This window comes from Bos grunniens, chromosome 6 (genome assembly GCF_055505025.1).
Source record: "Bos grunniens cultivar Pamir isolate PY7600 chromosome 6, Bosgru_T2T1.0, whole genome shotgun sequence".
Classification (NCBI taxonomy): domain Eukaryota; kingdom Metazoa; phylum Chordata; class Mammalia; order Artiodactyla; family Bovidae; genus Bos; species Bos grunniens.
Window position 1 is genome coordinate 96,624,644 of NC_141170.1, and position 21,265 is coordinate 96,645,908.

Below are 21,265 nucleotides of genomic sequence, written 5' to 3' on the forward strand. Positions count from 1 at the left end.
TATCTCTCAAAGCTTCCTAAATTAACATCTGATTTTCGTTTCATGAAACAAGAAATTTATACACTTAAATAATCACAAAATAATCAAGGATGAAACAAGTAAGTCTCATTTCTTGTAATTAGTTGGAGAATATACAATACTGTCAGGGATATGTTACATTTGCAACAAACGATGATCTGTACAGTTCTAATTTAATTAGCAATTACAGGTATGCTACCAAATACCTGGCAAATCCTTCTAAGCACCTATTGGTTAGTGCCTTGTTCATTGGAGTGCGCAAATTGTGGGTCATATGATTGTTTGTCAGGAGGTTCAGCTGGTTTGAAAATTTTAAATATCAACTAATAATCGAGGAAATAAAGCATGTTCTGCGTTATTTCTCAATAAATCTTTCTCCATTATATATAAAGACTGTAGTCAAGCATAACTGATCATCAATCATATAGTCACATACATTTCAATACTAAGATGGGCTATGCTATTTATTGAAATGAAGAGAGTGAATAACTATCTCTGGGTTATTTAGAGAGCTCTGACTGATAAAATTTCAAACTCTTCCGTCCTGCTATGTACTACTACTTTCTAGTAGTATAGGGATTTATTGGATTTTTAGTTGTACTCTGGTGGTCTAAAGAAATTTAAATGAGCTGTCATACTTAATGAATCAATAAACCAAGAATAAAACTTTTAAAGAGTAAATCAGTATAAAATCTTATCATAAATCAAACTTCATATACTTATTTTCACCAAATTTGAACAAGCTCTCTTATTAAAAATTTCAAGATATCATATAGAAATAGGAATTAAAATCCATTATTACCTGGACTGTGGCCTTTGGAAGCCATGCAAAAGAAATAAATATCTTTTCCTTAATGTTAAAACCAGCAAAACACACCATCAGATATGTGACCAAAATTCGTATTAATACTGCAATGCCCAGGGTGGCAACACAAAGACCTGTAAGAAATACTCAGTTTTCAGACATAAGGAAATACTGAGGGGAAGAAAAAAACCCTGAATCTCATGGTTACTGATTCAAAATTCTTTCAACAGAAGCCTAAACACATTCAAAAATTAAAAAAATAAAATGGCAAGGCATAATTTATTAAAACATCAATATTAAGGATCAATCAGACCACTTGTTTAAAAGAAGGTATTTCCCCCTGATTTTTTTAGTAAAATGTGAAAGATTTATTTAGACCTGAAGAGAAACCAGAGTATTCCCCTAAAATAAAAACAGAAATTAAACATATTTAAATTTTTACAAAGGAGATTTGAACGTTATTTTATGCTTTATAGCAAGAACAACACTTTCTTTCATGTGTTTATTTTAAAAGAATTTATACAATAATAACTATACATGGCAGGATTTGAACTAGGTACTAGTACACAGAAATGTAAATACACAGACTCTGCTTCTATGAACATCAAAGACAGAAACATAAACAACTAATTAATATACTATAAGGCAAATACAGTTTAAACATACTGGTAAGGGGGCATAGGAGAAGAAAACATTAATGTTTTTAACAAAGTGGTTGAGAAGTCTTTACAGAACACGAAGAGGTGATATTCAAAATATTTATGAGCCATTATGAATGCAATGAGCCAATCAGAACAGAGCTGGCTGGGCACTGACCAATCAGAACAGACATCAGCACTCTACATCTGTTTCATCATACTGGTGTGTATACTGACAGCCTATTAGCCCTTGTTGTCATATATAGCTACTTCATTCAATCAGCATTTAGAATTCTTTGCTGGTAAAGTTAAGTTCATCCTGATGTGCAAAATAAGGGATTGTGACTTGGCCATTGCAGGCTACTGGACCTGAGAAAGCCACAGCTAAAGTGACTGCTAACTAACAGGGTTAATATTTTAAAAAGTAACATTGGTTGAGTATTTACTCTGTGCCAGGTTCCACAGTCAGCTTTAAGTGCACTACTTTACTAAATCCTTACAAGCTGTGGGGTAATTAGGCTCATTTTACAGTTGAAAACAATTAAGTTCAAAAAGGAACAGAAAATTGAGAACAATTTTTTTCAAGTTGAAAAGGCTTGTAAAAGGGAAAGACATTGCAGGAAGCCCTAATGTAAATCTGCAATAAAGTTTTTTTTTTTTTTTTTTAACAGATAAAAGTTTTGTAGCTTTTTGTTGGAGGATATTCTCTCAGGTTGGTATATTTTCAAAGGTATTTGTTGCTGAAATACAAGGTACAAAAGAGATAATACCATTCCCAGGAGGGAACATTGAAGGTTTGGGGAGAAGATGATGAGGAAGATTGAGACATATTGAGTTTAGAGTTTTGTGGGGCTTACAAGTGGTGATGTCCAAGAAAGCACTGGATATACAAATTTAGAGATAAAGATTTTGGAATTATATAGTTTATAATCAAAGTCACTGTGCAGATAAGCTCGGGAAAGTGATAAAGAGTGAGAAGCATAGGAGCAGCAATTAAGCCATATATACTGTAAAGACTCAAAGGGCACTAGAAAATACAAAGTTTCAAACTTCAATGTGAAAGTGTTTTAAAGAGGTTAATAGCATCAAATGCTGATATGAGATCAAGTAAAACAAAGACTCATAAGTATTCAGTGGACTTAATAACATAAATCCACTGGTAAGAGCAGGGTTGGCTGTGTGTTAGGGCAGAAGCTAGACTTAAATGCACTGAGGAAGAGAAAGAGAACTGAAATGGAAAAGTGGAATATAGGTACCCTTTTGGAAAAGTTTGAAAAGAGGAAGAGAGAGAGAGAATGGTAGGTGAGGAGAGCAGTGAAAGGAGAAAGGATGTATATACATATATATATGTACACATATCCTTTATAAATATATATGTGTGTACTTATTTAAATTTTGATTGTGATAAAACATACTTAACAAAAATCACCATCTTAATCATTTAAAAACTTACAGTTCAGTAAGCATCAAGTTAAACATTCATGTTTTTGTGCAACAAATATCTAGAATGTTTTCATCTTGTAAAACTGAAACTCTGTACCCATTAGACAACAAATTCCCATCTCCCCATTTCCAAGATCCCTGGCATCATTCTACTCTACATTTCTATGAATTTTACTCATATAAATAAAATCATACAGTATTTGTCTTTTTATGATTGGCTTATTTTATTTAGTGTAATGTCCTCTAGGTCCATCCATGCTATAGCATGAAGCAGAATCAGGGATGATATTATTTCAAGATAAGAGAGATTAAAATCCATTTAACTTCTAAAGAGGAGGAAACTGTGACAAGTCTACTTGAAAATGTATGAAAAAATGGGAAGAATCTATGCATGAGATTCAGAAAGAGGTGGCAGGGAACAGTAGCCCCTGCATGGATGGAAAAACAATGTGATGCAAGGAAAGGAGGAAATAATGAGTATATGTGCATAAATTAATTTTTAAATAAAGTGCTATGAATTAAGAGAGTTTTAACATGATGGCTAGCAAATGTGTGGGCTTCCCTTGTAGCTCAGTTGGTAAAGAATCTGTCTGCAATGCAGGAGACTCAGCTTCGATTCCTTCGTAGGGAATCCCTGGAGAAGGAAACGGCAACCCACTCTAGTATTCTTGCCTGGAGAACACCACAGAGGAGCCTGGCAGGCTATAGTCCATAGAGTTACAAGAGTCAGACACCACTGAGCGACTAACCACCACAGCAAATGTGTGAATGAATAAAAGAATGAATGAACAAACATTTCTATTCTATGGGTACATATTATTACATATTATAGGACTCACTAGTTATCTTTAAGATTCTGGCTCTTGATCAGGGCAAGGCTACATGACCATTTTTACCCTTGGGAAAACAGACCTGCATTTTACTGATGGTAGTCAGCAGTGTCACTTTTCTTTACAAGGAACAATATTAAAGGTGTAAAATTTACTGTCTTAGATTGACAAACATTATTTTCTAACCAACTACTCCAATAACAGGAATCAGTGGACACATACCTACTAAGGATATTTCAACTGAATATAGATAGAAAGAGTTGATTTTAGCAAAAGTAGTACTTTGAAATTCTTACCTATAGTTTCTGGTCTGAGAGCTGTAATTAACACCTCTGCTCCAATCAGTCCAAAGAGAAGGGGCTGAAAGATGTCCCAGGCAACTGCTATAACTTTTTCAACATCTGTCTAAAAGAAACACACACACACACACACACACACACACACAGATTTTCATTATATGAATTCAGAAGTTCTAAGAACTTTACTAATTTGAAATTTGAGTCAGTTTGACCTGTGACAATCTTTACCTCTGTATTATCTATAAATCAGTTAGTTCAAAGGCAACAAAAAATTGCACAAAGACAGTTCTAATACAATTAAGATATTATGTGAGATGCTTTAGTGTTGGTTTATACATAAGAATGAATTATAGAATCTTACAAAGTAATCTTAGGACTTCTGCTTCTGAACACACAATCTGTGTATGTGCATATCTTATAATCAGTATTATTATATTAATTATACTCATTTCATTTAATAGTTTAAAATTTTGTTAATTTTTACTTAACAATATGATTTAAAGGCTTAATATTTGTGCATATATCTAGATACTCACCTCATAATTGCTGCATAGTAATCTGTGGTATGGAAATACCATAGATTATTCAATAATTTCTTTATTTATAGGTCTTTGTTTCCAATTTTACCTTTATAAAAAAATGTTTATGGTTACTTCAAATTATGCACAAAAGCACAATCCAGGTATAACAAAGTGCTGTGCCAGTTATTAATTTATTGCTATTTAGCTCCTAATCTGCCATTCCTTGTTTCTCTGCAGAAAATGGAGCTGGGCCCTTTAAATAGTTCTCCTTTGCCAGCTGGTACCATATTTAAAAAAAGCAAAATGGCTGTCTGGGGAGGCCTTACAAATGCTGTGAAAAGAAGAGAAGCTAAAAGCAAAGGAGAAAAGGAAAGATATAAACATCTGAATGCAGAGTTCCAAAGAATAGCAAGTAGAGATAAGAAAACCTTCCTCAGCGATCAATGCAAAGAAATAGAGGAAAACAACAGAATGGGAAAGACTAGAGATCTCTTCAAGAAAATCAGAGATACCAAGGGAACATTTCATACAAAGATGGGCTCTATAAAGGACAGAAATGGTATGGACCTAACAGAAGCAGAAGATATTAAGAAGAGGTGGCAAGAATACACATAAGAACTGTACAAAAAAGATCTTCATGACCAAGATAATCAGGATAGTGTGATCACTGACCTAGAGCCAGACATCCTGGAATGTGAAGTCAAGTGGGCCTTAGAAAGCATCACTACTAAAAAAGCTAGTGGAGGTGATGGAATTCCAGTTGAGCTCTTTCAAATCCTGAAAGATGATGCTGTGAAAGTGCTGCACTCAATATGCCAGCAAATTTGGAAAACTCAGCAGTGGCCACAGGACTGGAAAAGGTCAGTTTTCATTCTAATCCCAAAGAAAAGCAATGCCAAAGAATGCTCAAACTACTGCACAATTGCACTCATCTCACACGCTAGTAAAGTAATGCTCAAAATTCTTCAAGCCAGGCTTCAGCAATACGTGAACTGTGAACTTCCTGATGTTCAAGCTGGTTTTAGAAAAGGCAGAGGAACCAGAAATCAAATTACCAACAACTGCTGGATCATCGAAAAAGCAAGAGAGTTCCAGAAAAACATCTATTTCTGCTTTATTGACTATGCCAAAGCCTTTGACTGTGTGGATAACAACAAACTGTGGAAAATTCTGAAAGAGATGGGAATACCAGACCACCTGACCTGCCTCTTGAGAAACCTATATGCAGTCAGGAAGCAACAGTTAGAACTGGACATGGAACAACAGACTGGTTCCAAATAGGAAAAGGAGTATGTCAAGGCTGTATATTGTCACCCTGCTTATTTAACTTATATGCATAGTACATCATGAGAAACGCTGGGCTAGAAGAAGCACAAGCTGGAATCAAGATTGCCGGGAGAAATATCAATAACCTCAGATATGCAGATGACACCACCCTTATGGCAGAAAGTGAAGAGGAACTAAAGAGTCTCTTGATGAAAGTGAAAGAGGAGAGTGAAAAAGTTGGCTTAAAGCTCAACATTCAGAAAACGAAGATCATGCCATCTGGTCCCATCACTTCATGGGAAATAGATGGAGAAACAGTGGAAACAGTGTCAGACTTTATTTTTTTGGGCTCCAAAAATCACTTCAGATGGTGATTGCAGCCATGAAATTAAAAGACGCTTACTCCTTGGAAGGAAAGTTATGACCAACCTAGACAGCATATTCAAAAGCAGAGACATTACTTTGCCAACAAAGGTCCGTCTAGTCGAGGCTATGGTTTTTCCAGTAGTCATGTATGGATGTGAGAGTTGGACTGTGAAGACAGCTGAGCACCAAAGAATTGATGCTTTTGAACTGTGGTGTTGGAGAAGACTCTTGAGAGTCCTTTGGACTGCAAGGAGATCCAACCAGTCCATTCTAAAGGAGATCAGCCCTGGGATTCCTTTGGAAGGAATGATGCTAAAGCTGAAACTCCAGTACTTTGGTCACCTCATGCGAAGTGTTGACTCATTGGAAAAGACTCTGATGCTGGGAGGGCTTGGGGGCAGGAAGAGAAGGGGTTGACAGAGGATGAGATGGCTGGATGGCATCACTGACTTGATGGACATGAGTTTGAGTGAACTCCAGGAGTTGGTGATGGACAGGGAGGCCTGGCATGCTGCAATTCATGGGGTCGCAAAGAGTCAGATACGATTGAGCGACTGAACTGAACTGAACTGAACCATAATAAATTAAAAGATGCTTACTCCTTGGAAGGAAAGTTATGACCAACCTAGAGAGCATATTCAAAAGCAGAGACATTACTTTGCCAACAAAGGTCCGTCTAGTCAAGGCTATGGTTTTTCCAGTAGTCATGTATGGATGTGAGAGTTGGACTGTGAAGCTGAGCGCCGAAGAATTGATGCTTTTGAAAAGTGGTGTTGGAGAAGACTCTTGAGAGTCCCTTGGACTGCAAGGAGATCCAACCAGTCCATTCTAAAGGAGATCAGCCCTGGGTGTTCTTTGGAAGGAATGATGCTCAAGCTGAAACTCCAGTACTTTGGCCACCTCATGCGAAGAGTTGACTCATTGGAAAAGACTCTGATGCTGGGAGGGATTGGGGGCAGAAGGAGAAGGGGACGACAGAGGATGAGATGGCTGGATGGCATCACTGACTCAATGGACATGAGTTTGGGTGGACTTCAGGAGTTGGTGATGGACAGGGAGGCCTGGCGTGCTGCGATTCATGGGGTTGCAAAGAGTCAGACACGACTGAGAACTGAACTGAACTGAACTATATTAAATATTGTCAGTAGGAAGGCTGAAAGCTATTACAAGAGAAGGTGCCCTTCCTGGTTTCTGTGGATCCTCCTGGCAAGATCTTCCAGTACAAGACTCCTGCAGCCCGAGTGTCTTCTCCAGTACCAGGCTCCTGCAGTGCATGGGGCTGGCAGCTTCCCTCAGGCTATTTCTAGGGTGGTTTCATTGCCACCTCCCATGGGCAATATACCTTTCCATGTACACTGATGGATGGATTTCCTTTGAGTTCGGAGAGTAGATTTCTAGTATATTTTGTAGGCAGGGTGCCATGGTGATTTCTCTGTCACCTAGTGACCAAGGCTCTGACAAGGTCAGGATTCTCAGCACTGAGGTTGGGAGTATTGAGGTGCGAGGGAGAGGCAGAAGGGTATGCTTTATTTCCACCCTAGAAGTTTATAGCTGCTATTCCTCAATGGCTCACCAGGTAAAGAGTTCCCCTGCAATGCAGGAGACACAGGAGATGTGGGTTCAATCCCTGGGTTGGGAAGATCCCTTGGAGAAGGAAAAGGCAATCCACTCCAGTATTCTTGCCTGGGAAATCCCATGGACAGAGGAGCCTGGTGGGCTACAGTGCATGGGGTTGCAAAGAGTCATATACAACTGAGTATATAAGAACAGCACATATGCCTATATTTTTAGGGGTCTCTTTACATCTTACAAGCCAACCCCTTGTTAACTGATCCCCAGGATGGTTAATAATAAACTTCCCTATTCCAGTTACTATGTGATTTCTCTCTCCTTACAAAATCTTGGTTGATATGAGCATAACTTTATAAAACTTAATTGAAACATCCTCACACAATTGACCATGTAAAACTAAAGTGTCTATGGCAAGGTAAACCATAAAAAAAATAGTGATAAACCAAGAGAAAATAACTGTACTATGTGTAATAGATAAGGAAAAATACCCAATCACAAAGAAAAAGAGAGACCCTAGTAGAAAAATGGGCAATACAAATGCACAAGTAGTCACACAAGAAACACAAATGGCCTCAAAGCATGACACTGAAACTCAGTAATCAGAGAAACACAGGTTGAAACAGTATACCATATTTTGGGGGAGGGCATAACCATATTGGGAAAAAAACTACAATGTAAAATATTTGTAAGATTGTAAGCACACTCTTGGACTAATTGGTAGGAGAGCAAACTGACAGTGGTTTTTTTTTTTTTTTTGGAAGGCAATTTAGCAGTGCCCATTACAGCACCTAAGAATTTAGGTTTAACAGACTTTTTTCAGTCAACATTACGAATCTATATTTTTGGTCCACAGTTTTACCCTTAAAATTACATGTTTTTAAGGATTTGCCCTTCTATATCTGTATGGAACTCTGACAGAGGATTACATTGCTTCTCTATTTTCTTCATTATTATTTCTGAAATGTTTATTAGGGTGAAGATTCTATTTTCTCTTAGCATATGTGAGAGGGTCAGTTGATTTATGTATCCAGTTCTATTCCTATATCATGAAAAAAAAAGTTATGCTTCCATATCGTAAGGAATCAGATGATGATTTAGGTTCAAATTCTGCCACCCATTAACTGCAAGTCACTTGCCTTAGCACCTCATTTTTCTCATCTGTAAAGTAGAGGTTTATATTAAAAGACATCCAAGATCGTTTATCATTTAATGACAATTTCTAGTTCTGCCAAAAAATGTCCAGTTGCCAACATTCCACATATCTTTAAATTTTACTTTTGAATTTAATTCTTAGAGTATATCATAGCTAAACCTCAGACTTTAGTTGATACTTAGTTGTAAAGAACAAAATTTAACTCTATTAATCTTAGTTTTACTTAGGCTTTTGTTGACAGGACTAAATTGCTTAAGGAAAGTCCTCAAAAATATTTCAATATTTTATATATTCAGAACTCCAATGAGAGCAGAAGTCCTAAAGAGTTTTCCCTATCAAATTACTCTTATTTCTAAACTGTAGGCAAAGGCCATGCTTTGCTTTTTGATGGTAACACTTTAGAACTAACTGGATATGGGCTCCATTAGATATGGGCTTATATATTATGAAATTTAAAAAAGGGAGAAGAGTCACAATGTAGCTTTTTTGTGTGTGGCTTTTTCATAATTTCAAAACCAAAATGTTTATTTATAAAAGAGAATCAAGCCACAGAAATAAGATACCTATAAAAGAAGATGAGCTAGGGAATTCCCTGGCAGTCCAGTGACTGAGACTCTGAACTTTCCTTGCCAAGAGCACTGGTTCAATCCCTGGTTGGGGAAATAAGATCCCACAAGCTGCATAGTGCAGTCAAAAAAAAAAAAAGATGAGCCCAAAGGAAAGAAGATTGTGTTGTCCATTAAAAGTTAAGGCCACTTTATACATCTCTATGTACCAATGCTAAGAATCTTCAAAAATATAAATCACTTTCAAGGATGGACAAAAAGGAGAAAGTTAAGAGAAATGTAAGTTTCATCACGGGTTAAATGTCTATTTAAGTGGATACCTCTCTTCTTAGAAGAATAATTCAATATTCAGAACATTCAAAATAAAACAGACAACAAACCCCCATAACTATAAAGGTCATAAAGAAGCACTGAATTTGAAAACAGATGGAAAAAATAGGTGATAGAGGCTTAAAAAAGGTGAGTGCACTTGAATAAAATACGACAGACGGCAAGATGAATGATTAAATGGAAAACCAAGAGTAAAGTAAGAAGTAACATCAGAAACTATAGGCACAAGTGAATTTTATAAAATACTTTAGATTTTCAAAGTTTAACTCAACTACATTATTGCTATAGTGCTATTGAGTTTACAAATGCTTCATTTCCATTTCCCCATAAAACAGCCACAATTCTTTAGATGTTGTTATTAGTTTCTTCATATTGCAGTTGGGAAAACTGAGTATTAGAGAAGATAGGTGACCTTTGGGTGATTATGCAGCTCAAGAGTCATAGAACCAGGATCGGAATCAAGGTCTCTGTTAAATTAAAATTTATGTTCTTTTTATAATGCTGTGCTGCTCTGGAGAGTGCCTGCCACATAACTGAGTCAGTGAAGGTTCGTTTTCCTTTCTTTAGGGAAACAGTTTGGCGTATTCAAATGGTGTGTTCTCATCCTCGCTCTGCCACTTACTGGCTTTGTGACATTAGGCACTGTATCCAGTATTTCTAAGTCTTGGCATCCTCATTTGTAAAATGGTCTGATATCTACTTTTCAAGGTTATAGTAGAGAATAAATGTATGTAAAACTTCACTTGGAAAGAAATCTTTAAGGAAAAAAAAATACTTTGGAGGAAAGGTCCTAGTAAGAGATTTGTAGATCTGATCACATAAAAGTATATCTTTGTGTTAAAAAATGAACAATATAAAAAAGCACAAAAAGCTAACTTCATATATATAGATGTGTGTATATGTGTATATATATCTTATAGGTCAATAATCAATGCATTAAACTTTAGAAGATAATGCATAAAAGACTTAGCAAAGAAAAATAAAAAATACAAGGGGCAAAGTATATGAAAAAATATGCTTTTGAACTGTGATGTTGGCGAATACTCTTGAGAGTCCCTTGGACCACAAGGAGATTAAACCAGTCAATCCTAAAAAGGAAATCAATCCTGAATATTAGTTGGAAGGACTGATGCTGAAGCTACAATACTTTGGCATCTGATGCAAAAAGCCGACTCATTAGAAAAGACCATGATGCCGGGAAAGATTGAAGGCAGGAGGAGAAGGGGATGACAGAAGACAAGATGGTTGGATGGTATGACTGACTCAATGGACATGAGTTTAAGCAAGCTACCAGAGATGGTGAAGGACAGGGAAGCCTGGCATGCTGCAGTCCATGCAGTTGCAAAGAGTCAGACATGACTGAGTGACTGAACAGTAACAATTAATCAAAGAAACATAAAATAAAACAAGATACCACTTTTTACCTGTCAGCATGGCTAAAGGTTAAAAACAATCATCTTCTAAGCCAGTGGCTCACAAAATGTGGGGCTTCCTTAGTAGCTCAGTTGGTAAAGAATCTGCCTGCAATGCAGGAGACCTCAGTTCGATTCCTGGGTTGGGAAGATATGATTAAGAAGGGATAGGCTACCCAGTCCAATATTCTTGGGCTTCCCTTGTGGTTCAACTGGTAAAGAATCTACCTGCAATGTGGGAGACCTGGGTTTAATCCCTGGGTTGGGAAGATCACCTGGAGAAGGGATTCCCTGGAAAAGGGAAAGGCTACCCATTCAAGTACTCTGGCCTGGAGAATTCCATGGACTGTAATGGGGTTGCAAAGAGTCAGACATGACTGCGTGAAATGTGGTCCCATTTGTGGTCACATTCACAAAATGTGGTCCCAAATTAGCACCATCAGTATCACCTGGAGACTTATTAGAAGTCAAATTGTAAAGCCTCACTGTAACTAAGTCAGAGATTTGAGGGCGGGGCCCAGAAATCTATCCCAGGAAGACTTGCAGGTGATTCTGAGGAATGCTTAAGTCTGTGAAACTATTCTAAGCTGATGAGGGTGTCATGATAAAGGTGCCTCATATATTACCGGTAGAAGAGTAAATGCATACTCTGTTTGCCATACTCTGGAAAGCTTTTTGGTAATGTGCGTCAAAAGCCTCAACTCATTCATATTATTTGATCCCCAAATTTCACTGTTAGGAATCTGCCCTAAGGAAATGATCAGAAACAGAATTCTAGCATAATTAAAAACAGCAGAGATGGGAAATAACCTAAATATTTAACTGTAAGGTAATTGTTTCAGAAAAATTATGGGGCATCTCTACGTGTGTGTGTATGAATGAGTATGTGCACTGTGGTTTGTGTGTGTGTGTGTGTATAAAGGGATATACATAGGAGAGTAAACAGAGGTATATATGAAAAACAAGGTACCTAGTTCTTTCACTGGGTTGTGGATTAACATTGATTTTATGTAGTCAACCAGGTTGCAGGCAATTCAGGCAAAGTTATGACACAGGCATTCAAACAGATGCTCCGTTTTGGTTTATATATAACCAAATACATAAATGGTTATAAAGTGGTTCTATCTAACTCACATTCTATTTTGGAAAACAGTGTAACTGACACAGCAAAATCTGCCTTTCCCTCTTGGTCTTCTGTGCCCATAGCTAGTGGTCACTTAGAGTAGGGATCAGTGTCCCCCTTGATTTCCCTGCTGCTAAAACTATTGCTCTATTCCAAATGATGTGGCTCTTTGTTTTTCAAAATCCTATCACTTATGAAGTGAGAGATTTAATTTTAATCACAAAGTTTAGAAGGATGTTTTTAATATATCTGATACGTGTCTCAATTTGACTCAAATAGGTGTCAAAATATAAAAATGTGCCCTGTGCAATGATGCTGTAGGTGTATAATCAGGTACAAGTTGCTCTGGAGTCAAACCCGAGCTTAAACACCAGTGCCACTTTTAAATTTTGTGACATTGACATGTTTTTTTTTCTTTTAAGTTCTTCTGATTTACAATCTCTATAAAATTGAAATGGTAATACTTTTTCAAAGTTTCTTTTGTGAAAATAAGTGAGGATATTCAGTGCCTAGTATAACGGCTTACAGAATGACAATAACGGTCATTAGTTCCTTTCCCTCTTTTTACCAATGACAGTTTAATATAATGAGTTGGTTCTAACTTTTGAAAAATTTTGAAGAGGTGACAATAGAAACCATTTTCCTATAAAATTCAATGTGTATCATCAGACTCTAAATTCTATGTAATCCGCTGCAACCCAGATTGTATGTGTTTTATGTGTGTTTAAATAAATACATTAAATACACATGTGTATACATACACACAAATATAGCAGATCCAAGACTGACTGACTTGATTTGAAATGGTTGAATCTGCAGTGTAAAATGTGGATCAGCCATGGTTAGGAACTGAAATTTAGCATAAGAGAGAAAAGGACTTGATGTACAAAAATCCCGGTATAGAGCACTTGGGGGATGGGAGGGGGCGGGTTGGTGAGACAATCAGATTGGTAAATTGATTAAATGCTCCTAACCCTGTAATTTTGTGCGTAGAGCACACTGTGCTGTGGAAATAACTGTTCTTAGATTTTCATTGTAACTGGACTGTTCAGGTTGTCCAGAGGGAAAGAACATTCCTAATTCTAATAAAATAAACTTTTATTTTGTTATTCCATTAGTTACTTATGTTTATTTTTATATTAAGAAAAAGACATTGGTGGCCTAAGAGTCACCTATATTATGTGCCTTATTCACTGTTCCTACTTAACATAAAATGTCAAGATTTGGTTCAGTTTCTTTCCAGGGAACTGTGAATGAGACTCTCCCCAACAATAAACTTGGTTAATGAAAAAAAAAAAAAAATTCAATGTGAAGAAACTTACTATAAGCATATTTGAAAATCTTCCTATTAAATAAGTGAAAGGAAATAAGCTAAAATATTTCAGTAGTTTACACCACAGTTGGCCTTAGGTAGAGAAATTGTAAACAATTTTTTTCTTTCCTTTGCTTTCTGACTTTAATGTGTTATTTTCCAAAATGAACGCTTTCACACTCAGAAACAAAATTAATATTATTTTATATATAAACATTATAATTAAATTATATATTTTAAATACTGAATTTTAATATAAAATAAGTTTTATAATTTAGTATGAAATAGTAGTTTCATACTCAGAAATAAAATTATTCTCTTTACTAATTTATTTTTTAATGCTGAGTAAAAGTTACCATTAAGAAGTTAAGGCGATGTTTGACAGAAAGCAACAAAATTCTGTAAAGCAATTATGCTTCAATTAAAAAATAAATAAATTAAAAAAAAAAAAAAGTTAAGGGACAGAGTCCAGTCTCAGTCACTATTTGGCTGCAACTCACAAGCAACTCCAAGTTAGAATGACCGAGCTGAACCTGTGGTGTTGGAGAAGACTCTTGAGAGTTCCTTGGACTGCAAGGAGATCCAACCAGTCCATCCTAAAGGAAATTGGTCCTGAATATTCACTGGAAGGACTGATGCTGAAGCTGAAACTCCAATACTTGGCCACCTGATGTGAAGAACTGACTCATTGGAAAAGACCCTGATGCTGGCAAAGATTGAAGGCAGGAGGAGAAGGGGACGACAGAGGATGAGATGGTTGGATGGTATCACCGACTCGATGGATGTGAGTTTGAGCAAGCTCCGAGAGTTGGTGATGGACAGGGAAGCCTGGCGTACTGCAGTCCATGGGGTCGTAAAGAGTCAGACATGACTGAGTGACTGAGCTGAACTGAACTGACATGTATCTAATTTCTTCATTAAACTGAATAGCATATGATCCTGTCAAGGTTAAATCTACAAAAATGTATCTTAAATAAATAGCAATCATCTAATTTCCATAATACATATTAATAAAATGAATGACTGTATACTTATGGATGTTTATGGAGTTTATGGTGGCTCAGATGGTAAAGTGCCTGCTTGCCATGCAGGAGACCTGGGTTAGATCCCTGGGTCGGGAGGATCCCCTGGAGAAGGGGATGGCACTCCAGTACTCTTGCCTGGAGAATTCCATGGACAGAGGAACCTGGTGGGCTACAATCCACAGGGTCGCAAAGAGTCAGACATGACTGAACGACTAACACTTTTACTTTCATACTCATAGGTGATTCACATTGTTGTACAGCAGAAACTAATATAACATTGTAAAGCAATTATCTTCCAATTTGTAAAAAAAGTTCTATCAAAGGACTAAAAAAAGAAAACGAATAATCTTAATGATCTTGAAAATGGGAAAAAAAAAACCAAAGTAATCTTTTTTTTTTTTAACCTTTTGCCTGTGCTGCACAGCATGTGAGATCTAGTGTCCTGACCACGGATTGAACCTTCACCCACTGAATTGGCAGTGTGGAGTCTTAACCACTGGACCACCAGGGAAGTCCCGAAAATGTTACAGAAAACAGGCATAAGCTTTTGAATACACTGGCTAGTGAATATATGAAAAGATGATTAGTTTCACTCATAAAGAAATACAACTGGATCAGCAATGAGGTACATTTCTCACCCATTAGATTAGCACAGTATCTGATGACTGAAAACGGTTAAGAGAAGTAGATTCTCTCATATGCTATTGGTGAGAATGTACATTGGTACAGTCTTTTATTTATTTATTTATTTTTAAATTTTTGGTACAGTCTTTTAAAGGGTCAAATTGATATTATCATATCATGTGCAGTCTTTCAAAGAGCAATCCTATTTCTAGAAACCTATCTTATAAACTCAATAATATGCTATAATTTGTTAAATTTCTTCTCACTGAACATTTAAGATGTTAGGATGTTACATCATAGTTTAATTGGAAGCATTATTTTTCTTTCTTGATAGCATGCAAAATAATAAGACTCGATAGTGTCCCAGTGTTCATGAAATATAGTATATGCAAGGGCACTTTATTGAAGCATTTTTTTTACCTTAGAAAATTAGAAATGATCTAATGTCTGTTAGAGGGAGAGCAAATAAATAGACTTTAGCACAACTATCCCCTAGAGAAGGAAATGGCAACTCACTCCAGTATTCTTGCCTGGGAAATCCCATGGACAGAGGAGCCTGGAGGGCTTGAGTCCATGGGGTTGCAATGAGTTAGACACGACTTAGCGACTACCACTACTACTAGCACAACCATATAATGTAATACTCTGCAGCACTTACCTAGGATAAGGAAGGCAGCATGGAAGTAGGACCAAGACATGTGAACCTGGAATGTCAGGGCCATGAATCAAGGCAAATTGGCAGTGATCAAACAAGAGATGGCAAGAGTGAATGTCGACATTCTAGGAATCAGCGAACTGAAATGGACTAGAACAGGTGAATTTAACTCAGATGACCATTATATCTACTACTGCGGGCAGGAATCCCTCAGAAGAAATGGAGTGGCCATCATGGTCAACAAAAGAGTCCGAAATGCAGTACTTGAATGCAATCCCAAAAACGACAGAATGATCTCTGTTCGTTTCCAAGGCAAACCATTCAATATCACAGTAATCCAAGTCTATGCCCCAACCAGCAATGCTGAAGAAGCTGAAGTTGAACGGTTCTACAAAGACCTACAAGACCTTTTAGAACTAACACCCAAAAAAGATGTCCTTTTCATTATAGGGGACTGGAATGCAAAAGTAGGAAGTCAAGATACACCTGGAGTAACAGGCAAATCTGGCCTTGGAATACGGAATGAAGCAGGGCAAAGGACAATAGAGTTTTGCCAAGAAAATGCACTGGTCATAACAAACACCCTCTTCCAACAACACAAGAGAAGACTCTGTACATGGACATCACCAGATGGTCAACACCGAAATCAGATTGATTATATTCTTTGCAGCCAAAGATGGAGAAGCTCTATACAGTCAGCAAAAACAAGACCAGGAGCTGACTGTGGCTCAGACCATGAACTCCTTATTGCCAAATTCAGACTTAAATTGAAGAAAGTAGGGAAAACCACTAGACCATTCAGGTATCACCTAAATCAAATCCCTTATGATTATACAGTGGAAGTGAGAAATAGATTTAAGGGACTAGATCTCATAGATAGAGTGCCTGATGAACTATGGAATGAGGTTCATGACATTGTACAGAAGACAGGGATCAAGACCATTCCCATTGGAAAGAAATGCAAAAAAGCAAAACGGCTGTCTGGGGAGGCCTTACAAATAGCTGTGAATAGAAGAGAAGCGAAAAGCAAAGCAGAATAGGAAAGATATAAACATCTGAATGCAGAGTTCCAAAGAATAGCAAGAAGAGATAAGAAAGCCTTCCTCAGCGATCAATGCAAAGAAATAGAGGAAAACAACAGAATGGGAAAGACTAGGGATCTCTTCAAGAAAATCAGAGATACCAAAGGAACATTTCATGCAAAGATGAGCTCGATAAAGGACAGAAATGGTATGGACCTAACAGAAGCAGAAGATATTAAGAGGTGGCAAGAATACACAGAAGAACTGTACAAAAAACATCTTCACAACCAAGATAATCAGGATAGTGTGATCACTGACCTAGAGCCAGACATCCTGGAATGTGAAGTCAAGTGGGCCTTAGAAAGCATCACTACGAACAAAGCTAGCGGAGGTGATGGCATTCCAGTTGAGCTATTCCAAATCCTGAAAGATGATGCTGTGAAAGTGCTGCACTCAATATGCCAGCAAATTTGGAAAACTCAGCAGTGGCCACAGGACTGGAAAAGGTCAGTTTTCATTCCAATCCCAAAGAAAGGCAATGCCAAAGAATGCTCAAACTACTGCACAATTGCACTCATCTCACACGCTAGTAAAGTAATGCTCAAAATTTTCCAAGCCAGGCTTCAGCAATATGTGAACCATGAACTTCCTGATGTTCAAGCTGGTTTTAGAAAAGTCAGAGGAACCAGAGATCAAATTGCCAACATCCGCTGGATCATAGAAAAAGCAAGAGAGTTCCAGAAAAACATCTATTTCTGCTTTATTGACTATGCCAAAGCCTTTGACTGTGTGGATAACAATCAACTGTGGAAAATTCTGAAAGAGATGGGAATACCAGACCACCTGATCTGCTTCTTGAGAAATCTGTATGCAGGTCAGGAAGCAACAGTTAGAACTGGACATGGAACAACAGACTGGTTCCAAATAGGAAAAGGAGTATGTCAAGGCTGTATATTGTCACCCTGCTTATTTAACTTATATGCAGAGTACATCATGAGAAACACTGGACTGGAAGAAACACAAGCTGGAATCAAGATTGCCGGGAGAAATATCAATAACCTCAGATATGCAGATGACACCACCCTTATGGCAGAAAGTGAAGAGGAACTCAAAAGCCTCTTGATGAAAGTGAAAGTGGAGAGTGAAAAAGTTGGCTTAAAGCTCAACATTCAGAAAACGAAGATCATGGCCACTTCATGGGAAACAGATGGGGAAACAGTGGAAACAGTGTCAGATTTTATTTTTCTGGGCTCCAAAATCACTACAGATGGTGACTGCAGCCATGAAATTAAAAGACGCTTATTCCTTGGAAGGAAAGTTATGACCAACCTAGATAGCATATTCAAAAGCAGAGACATTACTTTGCCAACAAAGGTTCGTCTAGTCAAGGCTATGGTTTTTCCTGTGGTCATGTATGGATGTGAGAGTTGGACTGTGAAGAAGGCTGAGCGCCGAAGAATTGATGCTTTTGAAGTGTGATGTTGGAGAAGACTCTTGAGAGTCCCTTGGACTGCAAGGAGATCCAACCAGTCCATTCTGAAGGAGATCAGCCCTGGGTGTTCATGGGAAGGAATGATGCTGAAGCTGAAACTCCAGTACTTTGGCCACCTCATGCGAAGAGTTGACTCATTGGAAAAGACTCTGATGCTGGAAGGATTGGGGGCAGGAGGAGAAGGGGTTGACAGAGGATGAGATGGCTGGATGGCATCACTGACTCGATGGACGTGAGTCTGAGTGAACTCCGGGAGTTGGTGATGGACAGGGAGGCCTGGCGTGCTGCAATTCATGGGGTTGGAAAGAGTCGGACACGACTGAGCGACTGATCTGATCTGATCTGATGTTTTAAGTAAGTATATGTGTTTTAAGTAAAGACATTAAGTTACAGCTTTGTATGTAAAGGGAAAAGTATGTGCATGTCTGAACTCAGGTACACGTTTACAAATGCATAGAAACTAGCTTTTATGACTAAGCAATTTCATTAATTTGATGGTAAGAACATATCTGGAAAGAAAAATTAATCTGATCAGAAAGTAGTTGTGATCAGAAGAGCTTAAGATGAATTCACCTTTGTGCTGGCCCATCCTCTGCCCGCAAGGAAAGCTGTGACCAGCGTGCACAATCCTCCTGAGCCAGGGAAACCAAAATATGTGCTGCTGAACACAGCCAGCACAGAGAGCCCCAAGACCAGGAATGCTCTCTTCCACACAAGCTTGTCCTAGAGGAGGAAAAAGGGTGGTTAGCTCAGTTATTTCATGCAACTGATTTCTAGTTATTGATTTTTCCATATTGAGGACTTAGTAGAAAATAAATATGTCTGTGTCTGAGCACATTAAGTGTGTGACATAATATTTACTTTCTTTTCCTTAGTAAAAGTAGAGTCAGCACATGTGTAAATGTAGGTTCCTCTCCCAGGAATACCAGCTATCCTTCTCTGCAGTTATCAAAGCAGAACTTCTCAGGGCTAAATGCAACAGCAGAAAAAAGCACAAGGGCTTTGGGGACAGAGAGTCCGGGGTTAAAATTTTAGCTTTGGCACCACTGGTGTGCGTGGCTGGCCATGTTACTTAAACTCTCCAAGATTTTCTTCCTCTTTCCCAAAAAGCATCACATTACATCACAGGGATTCTGTGAAGGCTAAAGATATGCCATCTCTATGATTTTTAGGCTCTCCGTTCACTCTTTAATTTGATGCTTAAAAGTCTGTAAAGTGAGAGTAGTTTTTTTGTTGTTGATTTTTAAAGTCTTAGAAATGTGTACCTCTTTCCTTTCACTTTTCCCTGTTCGGTCTTTTAAACTTGATCACTTTAGAAGGCAGGCAGGCTTCTAGAAGTGCCTGGCTTGGAGGCATGCGGGCTCTGGCGGTGGGTCACCTGGTTCATTCCCAGCTCCACTGCTTTCTAGCTGTGTGACCTTGCTTAAGTCCCTCATCTTTAAGCCTCAATGTCCTCATCGGTAAAATGGTCATATTATTAGTACTCGTTTCATGAGTTATTGTATGGAGTGCCCTAGATCAGCACTTTACAACAGAACATTCGGTGACGATGGGAATTTCTGTATCTACATTGTCTGCAGTAGTGTTCTTTTTTTTTTTTTAACTTTATTACTGGAGTATAATTGCTTTACAAGGTTGTGTTAATTTCTGCTGTACAACAAAGTGAATCCGCTGTATGTAGACACATATCCCAGCCTGCTCTATGTCTGTGGTGGTCATGTATAGCTAGTGGCTGCTAGATTGAACACATGGCACTTTATTGTACACACCAGACCACTTTATACACAGTAAGTAAGCTATTATTTTCACCTTATTTTATTATTTAATTAGAAAATTCTACAATTTTCCTTTATTCACTCGTAAAATCTTTTACAGACAATTTCAAATGGAGTTTTTTGGAACACAGTAAAAATTCAAACCAACATACATTCTAGTAATGATAGTTTTGATGTTCTTACTTCAAGTTCTAGTTTAGGTAAGTTTCTAATTCTATTCAAAATGCTCTGAAATCTCAAAATAATGCCAGTACTTGTGGGGAAAAAAGACTTTTAACCTTTATCTATTCTAAGAGACTTAGGAGAGTAAAGGAAACAAAATCTTTGCTACTATTAAGAAATCATGGTGTACAGTAAGGAACTTTGATACCTTTGGTGAGAAACACTGGACTATATTATGATGAGATGTTAGGTCTATTTGATAGTTTTAGAATCTAAGGTATTTTGATATTAAAAAAGAGGCCCCCAAAGCCATTTTATATCTTAATTTAGCTAAGTATCATGAATAATAATAAAATTAAATAATAAAATTAAAGTAAATACAAAGATATGTATTATAGTATTTTAGAACTGGTATTATTTGTTTTGCAGTAGAATTTGAAGCATACAGAATATAAGTTGGAGAGAAAAATTCCAGGACTGTCTTACAAGCCTTACACATCTAACCCTCTTCAACATGGACAGCACTGATATTGCAATGAGCAGAGTTAAAATAGTGAACCATTTCTAAATCACATACTTCACATCAGCTTTCAGGAAGGTATTCTAGAATGCTTCTCTAATGACATTTTACAGCACAACGTGCTCACAGATTATTTCTTACCTGGTCACTGCTCGGAAAATACTGAATAAAAAATCCAAGAACCAACCCAGTCACCACACCAATGATCACCTCCAAAACGCCTTTGAGAACATTAAAAACTGTGGAGCCTTAAAAACACGTAAAAAGAAAAACTTCAGCCAGAATTCTAAATCCATAAACACACAGAGTTTAATCATTAACATAAAGCATGTAACT

The 21,265-nt window shown here is 37.4% G+C and overlaps 1 protein-coding gene across 11 annotated transcripts in view; it reads right to left on the reverse strand.

The window, feature by feature from the left end:
- Nucleotides 1-21,265, reverse strand: part of SLC9B2 (solute carrier family 9 member B2) — a 64,053-nt gene that overhangs the window by 6,640 nt on the left and 36,148 nt on the right. For all 11 annotated transcript variants that reach the window (XM_086406880.1, XM_086406874.1, XM_086406879.1 and 8 more), the window contains 4 exons: nucleotides 21,071-21,177; nucleotides 19,046-19,195; nucleotides 4,031-4,139; nucleotides 821-957 (listed from right to left, as the gene is read on the reverse strand). In XM_086406880.1, the coding sequence (XP_086263006.1) occupies nucleotides 821-957; nucleotides 4,031-4,139; nucleotides 19,046-19,195; nucleotides 21,071-21,177 (503 nt within the window). The remainder of the gene's footprint in view (nucleotides 1-820; nucleotides 958-4,030; nucleotides 4,140-19,045; nucleotides 19,196-21,070; nucleotides 21,178-21,265) is intronic.